The 9057-nt window shown below is 49.1% G+C and overlaps 1 protein-coding gene across 2 annotated transcripts in view; it reads left to right on the forward strand.

Annotated features, from left to right (window-relative positions):
- The window catches only part of cebpg (CCAAT enhancer binding protein gamma), a 5827-nt gene extending 2855 nt beyond the window's left edge, over positions 1-2972 (forward strand). Inside the window, exons 2-3 of one of the 2 annotated variants that reach the window (XR_520573.1) lie at positions 231-2464; positions 2497-2972. Coding sequence is in view for 1 of the 2 variants with exons in the window: in XM_008292080.1 (XP_008290302.1) it covers positions 334-825 (492 nt within the window). In the remaining variant the exon portion in view is untranslated. Of the gene's footprint in view, positions 1-230 lie in introns of both variants that reach the window. The other variant, XM_008292080.1, reaches the window with a different exon arrangement.
- Positions 2973-9057: the final 6085 nt, after the last annotated feature.

The raw sequence follows: 9057 nt of genomic DNA on the forward strand, positions 1-9057 counted from the left end.
GCTACAAGCTGCTTCATGTCTTCATGTTTGATGTAGCACCAGATGAGTCTGATTTGACTGGATGTTGTGAGGGATCACTGATCTGATGGAGGCTGTTCTGTCTTCACCACGTTTCATGGCTGGCTGAGTTTCTTTCTGGATCCTGAACGTGTCTGAGCGTCACTGTCATGGTGTCCAGTGAGTTAAAGGTCCATGTGAAGGTAACTGAGCTGTCTCTGTGTGTCCTTCAGGCTCCGTCCATCGTCAGCGTGTTCTCCTGGACTTCGTGTCTCTGATTCTCTACACCTGAGGAGACTCCGGTCAGAGATCAGCACCTGCAGGCAGCACATCCAAATGAGCCGGCCGTCGCAGGCGAAACTAACCGCAGCTGACCACAACAGCGTGAGCGTCATCCAGAGCCAGGCCCACGCCTCCTCGTCCTCCCTGCCGGCCGCCGTCGCCGGACTGCAGCAGGTCCCGCAGCTCGTCCCCGCCAGCCCTTCGACCGGAGGCGGTAAAGCCCTCCCCCCCAGCAAGATGAAGAAGCCGCCCGCAGACAAGGACAGCGAGGAGTACCGCCAGCGCCGCGAGCGCAACAACCTGGCGGTGAAGAAGAGCCGCATGCGCAGCAAGCAGAAGGCCATGGACACGCAGCAGCGCGTCAACGAGCTGAAGGAGGAGAACGAGCGGCTGGAGGCCAAGATCAAGCTGCTCAGCAAGGAACTGAGCGTGCTCAAAGACCTCTTCCTGGAGCACGCCCACAACCTGGCCGACAACGTGCAGCCGCCCGCCGGCGCCGAGGGCTCCAGCCCCGCCCCCAACAGCTCCTCCACCAATGGGCAGTGAGGGGCGGAGCCTCGGAACGCCTCCACTGCTTCTCTTTGGTTTATTGATCATTAATCAATCCATCTGTTTCCCCCTTTAACCCGCCCTCCTCCACAATCTGCCAGAACTTCCCACAGCCCACCTGGAGAACGTTCCCCTCCAGCCGTGGAAACTAAACGTCTACAACCCGTTTCTGACTTTTCAGATTTATTCAGTACAAATTTTAACCAAAAGACTTTTAAAGCGAGCAGCAGCCGGTTTGTGTTGATTGGTGGAAACAGCCGCGAGGTATTGATCCTCTGATCGGTCGATCAGGACGACGTGAACTCTGACAAACTGAGTCTTGGACAGGATTCGGATTAAAGCCGACCGGCTGCTGCAGGACGAACATGTAAATGCTTCAAATTCCCTTTTCTAAGATGTGTATTTTCTTCTGTTCAACAGAGTTTTTAAGTACTTTCACTACGTGTTGATGTTTAAAGGATGATTCTGTCTTTGTTCAGCTTCACACGCTGAGATCAGAGTAAAGACAGAATCGTCCTTTATCAGGTGTTTTATTAACGACGTGTTTGAGTTGCACACTTTTAATATTTGTGTCTGAACAGTCGAGTTTTTCCTGCCGACGTGTTAAACTTCCCCGTTGTCACATCAGAGGCTGAAAGCTTCCAACTGAGTCCTGAAATCAGCACAAATAACTGAAGAACGTCAGTTGATCAGCATTGAACCAGTCTGCAGCCTGCACGAGAGGCGTTCAGGGACCATCAGGAAACCGGAGCGTCTTCAATAGTTTATGTAGAGATCAGAAAAAGACTGGCGACGAAATTAATCTGTTTGCCGAAGAAAATATTTCAGATAGTAGCTGAAGTTGCTGTCGGTCTTCACATCAGAGCAGAACTTCAGAACGCAAACAGAACGTTGGCGGTTCCAGTGAGACGCTGAGTGATCGAAATCATGGAACTCTGATTATTGGTACAGGAACGTGTCGATCGCTTTGATGCTGCTGAAGCTGGTCTCAGTGAAACAGTACAAAACCATTCACCTGCAGCCTCTGATGTGACAGCAGCTCCAGGTTTAACCCTGTGAAGGTGGAACCCCCGGCCTCACCTGTCCAGGCCTCACCTGTCGGCGTCCAGACAGGTGTGTCTGTGTGTTTAGTGGGCGGGTCCAGACGCTGCAGACTGTGCAGGCAAGCCGCAGCTTTAATTAAATCCACTTTAACCCAGTTGGCTCGTTAGCCGTCTGCTAACGAGCTCAGAGCAGATCGGGACAGGTACCCACGGAGGCCACGCCCACCACAGGCCACGCCCACCACAGGCCACGCCCACCTCCACTCAGACTCTATAATTACAGGAGCTTTGTGTGGGTGTGGAGCGTTTCTCCACAGGGTTCGTCTGTCAGGACTGAGCTGCTGCAGCACAACGTTCCCACAATGTTCCCTCACCGTTCCCACAACGTTCTCCTGATGTTCCTTCAGCTCTCCTCTCAGGATTTTTTTTTTTTTTTTTTTTACCAAGAAAGAACCCCAAAGCTGCTGTTAATCAGCCAGAAAGCAGATGTTTGCTGATGAGCAGAGCTCTGATCTTTGACTTCATCCTTCACATGAATCAATTCAGTCGATCAGCCAGAGGACCGTTTTCTGGATCAATCGATCAGCTGTTTGTTTCTGAAGTGCCAGAAAATAATAAGGATCAGTTTCCTCAGATGTCCTGGTTGTCCAAAGATCTTCAGTTTGGGGTCACAGAGGAACCGAACCAGAAAACGTTCACACACACATTTGTAAGAATTAAAAGCTACTGAGTGATCGGACGAGTTGGAAATGAACGAACAGCTGGCGCCTGGTGGGTTAATCATCAAACTGACATTTCAGAGCTGCTGTTGGAGACGTTGTGGGAACGTTTCCTCTGTTTCACTTTTCTATCGTTGGTTTTGTACTTTCCTCGCAGCAGCAGCAGCATGTTAACATGTTTGTAGGGAGGTTTGCATGAGGGTCTGAACTTTACTGCACTCAGAGAAAATCCAACCTTCTGGTCTTAACTGAATCTGGATGTGATTGTCGTGATGTTTGCTTTGGTCTGAATGTTGCTGGGCAGCATTTCTGTGTCACTCAGCTTTTTTATATCAGAACCGGGGCTCATGTGCATTCTAAATTAAACTTGAGTATAAAAGTTCTTCTGTGTCCTGATGCTTCACTGCAGATGTTCCACGCCTCATGTATCACAGCAGATCTTCTCTACCTTCTGGTGGAGTCCATGTGACGGTGGAAGCTGCTGCACATCGTTCCACCAACGTTTGAAATCAAACCGTTTTTAGAAGAAACCTTATCAGCTGGTTTAACTTCAGTCTGGAGAACGTTGATGGTTGTGGTTCAGTTTAAAGGTCCAACCAGACGGCCGACTGACCAGCATGGTGTTCCACTGCAGGAGCTTTGAGGTGGTGTCGGTGCAGCCAGAACCTTTGCTCCACTGCAGGAAGCGTCCAGCAGAACCTCCCTCAGGGAGAACTTCCTCCTGCAGGGTTCCTCTGAATGTTCCCAAGAGCTCTGCTGTGATTGGTTCATCCAAAGAGGGCAAAAAGCGCCAGTTTTCTCCTCAACGTCCCGACAGCTACAACATGACAGACCTCCATCGTTCTCCAGTGGGTGCTGTGTAGAGCTGAAGTCGTACGGAGCAACTAGCTGTGACTTGGTGCAGTTGGAGTTTAGCGTTGGAACCATGAGACCCGCTAGAACCGTTAGAACCGGCACACAATGGAACCAGAAGGATGAAAGGCGTCCAGAACGACAGTCTTCTCTAAATGGAATCAGAAATTAATTAAAATGACTCAAAACCAAAACGATTAATAAAATATCCAAAAGGACTCGGACGCTGTCGCCAGTCCAGAACCGACTGTTGGTGGTTCTGATTCACACGGAGGCGGTCGCAGTCGACGCTGTTGGATTATTTACTGCAATAAACAAACTAGAACAGTTTAAAAAAATTAGAACTTCTTCAAAATGATTGAAAAATGGACTGAAAGACAGAGAAAGTTATCATGACTACAAACTAGCACAGCGTTGTTCAGAAGGACTTACAAACGGTCAGAACGCCGTCACTTTCATTGTTCTGGTTGGAAACTGAAAGTCCTGATGAATGATTTAAAAATTAATCAGTTTTATTCAAAAATGATCCAAAACGTCACCGACGCTCAGTCAGAGCAGCCGTGGACGCTGTTGGATCAGAAAGTCTGAATCCTGTCAAACATGACTCAGAAAAAACTGTCTGAAAGCACAAAGAGAAAAAAGAATCGACGTTCTGCTGCACTTTGAATGAACATCAGAGCTGAAGCTGTTGGATTCTTCAGTGCAACAGAAGCAGAAGCAGAAAGGCTGAAACTCGACTCAGAAACTTATCTGGTAAAATGAAGGTTTTGTTAAACTGTCGCGACTCCAGCATCTCCTGCTGCCGGGGTTCTGATCCACATCGCAGTCGAAGCTGCAGAAAGGCTGAAACCTGTAAAACTAACTAGAAACTGTCTGCACAAGACTTCCTTTGGTCACTGCTGCTGGATGACTGGACACCAGTCAGTGGAGGCTGGAGCTGACCTCTGACCTCTGACAAGCTGGAATATGACACATGTAACATACATGATGTGAAGCACACGGCTGCTTTATTGAACTCTGTGACAGCAACACTGAAGCTGGATCTGGAACTAGACTGGACTTGTCCAACGTGACTAAGTGGTCTCTGTTCCAGTAACTACTGTCTCACGTTGTGCTGGAAGCGGTTGAATCGTGCAGCGAACGGGCCGATGAGGTGGCCGAGCCGGCAGACGTCACCTGTACCTGAACAGAAACGTCGTGCTGCACCTGTGAGGGCGTCTTTACTCTCAGTAACCTCACATAAACCTGCAGATTAATACACAGAGGAAGCAGATTTAAAGGTAATTCCAGTAAAAATGAGCCAGATTGATCCTGTAATAAACTGTTTGTTCCTCTGTCTTTATCTGGAGCAGCAGTAAACAGGGAGCAGGTGAGCCGGTGCTGCTTCACTGATTACTGCAGGATGAGCAGAACCAGGATCAGGTTTCTGCTCAGTGTGGGCCAAAGCTCTGTCCTCCCCCAGTCTATCAGCCCGCGGAGGGGAGGCAGCTGGTACCACGACCCGCCTCCCTCCACGGACAGAACTCCTCAGGTTCTGGAGCGCAGACCTGCCGCAGTCTGGCACCTCAGCAACGGGCTTCAACGGTCACCATAAGAAAAGTCCTGCACGGAGTCAAGAGTTAAATCTGATACTAACTCTGATGTTTTCAGTCTGGTGACCTTGAAGCAGGATGATGTTTACAGGAGTGTTTCCCAGTTCAAAACAATGTCATGTTCAGTTTAGCTGCAGGTGGCTCAGTGGTTAGCACCGTTAGCGCCTCACAGCTAGAAGGTCGCCGGTCGGCGTCCCGGTGAGGACACCCGGGATCTTCCTGCGTGGAGTCTCCATGTTCTCCCCGTGCAGCGTGGGTTCTCTCCGGGTTCTCCGGCTTCCTCCCACAGTCCAGAAACATGCTGAGGTTAATTGGTGATTGTAAATTGTCCGTAGGTGTGAATGTGAGTGTGCTTGGTTGTCTGTCTCTAAGTGTAGCCCTGTGATAGACTGGTTACCTGTCCAGGTGAACCTGCCTTCACCCTGAGTCAGCTGGGATAGGCTCCGCCCCCCATAGTGAGGATGAAGGTGTAGAGATGATGGATGGATGTTCAGTTTATATGCTGCAGAAATCAATGCAACATTGTGATTGGCTGAATGGTTCCACTCCTGCTGTTACAAAGCAGATGATTGGCTGTACGAGGAAAGGGGCGGGGCATATGTCACTCACAGCGACCATCTACTCAGGATGCTAAAATGGCGCCTCTTGTTCCATCGACTGCAGCAGGTAGCCTCTTTACCTGTTAGCATCAGCTCACGTCATAATGTCGCCATTCTTATGCTAACATGTGGTCGCAGTGAAAATACAACAGCCGAATCAATGCTGTTAGCATGCTAACCGCTAGCTGCCAGTTAGCCATCATGCTAATCAGTGTTCAGAATACAAACTTGTGTGGTTTATAAAGTTATGTGCAGTCTGTTCTAAGAAACCTTACAGCTTTATGTGTTAACTCAGTGAGTAATGTGTGTTTTTGGCTTCATTTTCACTGACTTACAGTTTGTTCTACTCATTCAGGCAGCTCACAGCGGCTGCTTTTATTGTAACTAGAACATCACATGGTTGTTGGCCAGCTGTCGGACTGGTCTGTTCCCAAGATAATTACAAGACCCTCGTGGAAATCTAATCAATGAGACATTTATTCCCTTTGGAGTCAGAGAACAAGTCCACATGTTTTCAGGGTCAAACCGTAAAATTCTGATATTTCAAGTAGAAAACCTGGAACCTGGGCCGCCGCTACAGCTCACCTGGTTGAGCTGGTGACCCAGGTACAGGGCTGTGGTCTCCAATGGTCTCCAATGCAGCAGTCATGGGTTTGAACCTTTGAGGCTTTGCTGCAGGTCCTTCCCCTGCTGTCCTGTCTGTCTTTTGACTGTCCTGTCTAATGAATCCAAAAAGGCCAAAAAAAACAACTTAAACAAACAAAAGTGGAATCTGGTGAATGAGACGCTTTCTTTCTTCCAAAATGTAGCTTTCAGTCACTGGAGGTAGGGGAGATTATTTCCAGCCTGAGGACACAAACCTGCTTAAATGCAGGATCTGGTTTGTTTCCTTTGCTGTCCACAGCAGGTGGAGACTCCAGAAGATGTGTTTAGGACCACATGTTGCTCTTTATTAATCCTCAGACTGGCTCCAGCTTCAGGCCGTGATAACAGTCCTCCACACTGACGTCAGCTTCGTACCAGATGCTTTAACCCTCCGTGTACCTGCGGATGTCTCAGGTGAACCTGGTTTGCTGCAGGTGAGCCTCTCTGATTGGCTGCGTGAGGGAACAGGTGTGCAGGTGAGAACGAGGCCCTGCTGTGAGCTCAGGGAGCAGCTCTGCGCTTCACGTTCAGGTTTTATTCATGACCCTTTTTAAACTGTTCAGCAGAAATGCTTCAGCCGTCTGAAGGTGTTGAATGAAGGTTTTTATCGTCCGTCAGTCAGACGTGACTCAGCTGCAGTCATGTGTTATATCAGCGTGGAGATAAGACTGTGATTGATAAGCGCTTATCAGCCGGTGAATGATTGACACGCTGACATCATGATGGCCTGAGCGCAGGGAACGAACCAGGACAGTTTTTTGTGTCCGTGCCATCCAAAGGTCGCCGCAAACATGTCAGCAGCTTGTAAAGGTTTACTGGCGAGCAGTCAAGCGTCTCCGGCTGACACAGAACCAGTCCTCCCACCTCCTCCTCCCATTGTTCCCATAATTACCAGCACCGTCAGCGGCTAAAAATAAACCAGTGGGTGTGTGGAGGACGACCCATCCGTCTGCTGGAAACTGGAACATCAGCTTTTATGCTGAAGACTTCTGATCTGTGAAGCAGCAGCCGGAGCTGTCAGACGTGTTCCTTTCAACATGCGTGTCCTTCAGCATGCTCTGAGGGAAGCTACATGATGTTTGAAATGTTCAGTCACTACAAGAGCCCAACCCTCAGCGACCCACCGTGTCTGTGGTGCTTCTCAGCTCCTCTCTGGTCATTTTGCGTCTGTTTGTAGTCTTATGTCTTTCTGAGGCAGTCTGGTGTCTCTTTGTCGTGCTTTGGGGTCTTTTTGTGGTAGTTTTGTGTTTCTGTGGTGGCTGTGTGTCTCTTTGTGGTCATGTTTTGTCTTTGTCGGGGTTTTGTGTATGTTTAGAGCGGTGTCGGATCTCTGTTGTGGTTTTGTGCTACTTTTGTATTTCCTTGTTTGGCCTCTTTGTGGTGGTTTTGCTTCTTGCTTGTTGGCATCTGTCAGACGAAGCCGGTCGTACTGAAGCGGCGTTCGACCCTCCGTGTTCTGAGATGTTCAGGTTAAGCATCAGGTTGTCTGGAGGTCACATGTTCGCTGTAATTCATTCATCCAAAACACTTGAGAACATTCACCCTGGAAACACCTGAAACAGAAGACAAAAACCAAAACGAGGAGCTAAAGGAGGCTGAAGCGCTGCACAGACCTCCACACACCACCTACCAACCTGCACTCTGATTGGCTCCCTGGTGCACCTGGGGAGGGAGGTCAACCTGAGGGCGTGCGAGGCCGTTTCTGGCCAGGAGAGCGAGCCGAGTGCCGAGGAGTTATCAGGATCATCAGTCAGCCTGAGTGGATGTTTGTGTTTCTTCTTCTGTGGTTTCATTTCTCCACACGAGTTTATTATTAACAACAAATCGGAGCGAGAGAGTGCGAAGCTCTGGGAGGGTTCCAGCAGCCAAACGGATTTTTCTTTGCTCTGCTGCGTTTCCAGCCTCTGGAGACCCAGAACTCACAGCGTCCGATGTTTGCACAGTTAACGTCACCTGATGGTTCAGTCATTCATTATCGCTGAGATGTGGTTCCCTCCTCATGTCTCGGCTCTCCTCCCAGCAGCGCTAACAGAGCCGCTCAGAGCTCCTCACACCTTCAGCTCAGAGTCCTGCAGCCGCGCCAGCTGCTGGTTCATCCTCCATTCAGACCAAAGAAACCTTCAGTCGGGATTTCTGAACTGTGCATTTAAAGCATTACTGCTGTTTATCGTCTGTTGTAGAGATTCAGGGAAAGTTTATGTCAGAACCAAAAGCTGGAGCTCCCTGAAGTTCTCCAAATAGTTTAATATGGGTCAGAAAATAACTCGACGTGTCTGAAATGACTAAACATGCCAACTATAAATGGACATTTTGCTGACTGCACTGGAGCTGTGCCCGATCGCGGACATCCATCCACCGGTTGTGTTTCCGTGTGTGGCTGTCAGATGTGCTGCTGGATCTCCTCGTGGACAATAACCAGTGTGGTGGTCGGTGTCCACGTGTTGTTTAGAAATGTAGTTAAAAAATGTCTCCAAAGTCTCACAAACTTGTCCAAAATTAAATTCAAAATTTAAATTCTGTCTGACATGACAAAAAATGGTGAACTGACAACGAGCGTGTCCAGAATCACTCAAAAATAGTCAGTGTGAAGCTCTGGGTGGTGTCCTGCTGGGAAACCTGAGCTCCTCCATTACTGTGGATGCTCCTGAATCCTGAACATCACTGAAGACCACCAGCAGCTTCATGCAACAGATAGAAGGTGTTGCTGACACACATTCAGGGATGAAGGCGGAGCATGGGCTGGAGGGATCTGCTGTCTGAGAACCACAGGACACCTTCA

This window comes from Stegastes partitus, unplaced genomic scaffold (genome assembly GCF_000690725.1).
Source record: "Stegastes partitus isolate 25-593 unplaced genomic scaffold, Stegastes_partitus-1.0.2 Scaffold783, whole genome shotgun sequence".
Lineage (NCBI taxonomy): Eukaryota > Metazoa > Chordata > Actinopteri > Pomacentridae > Stegastes > Stegastes partitus.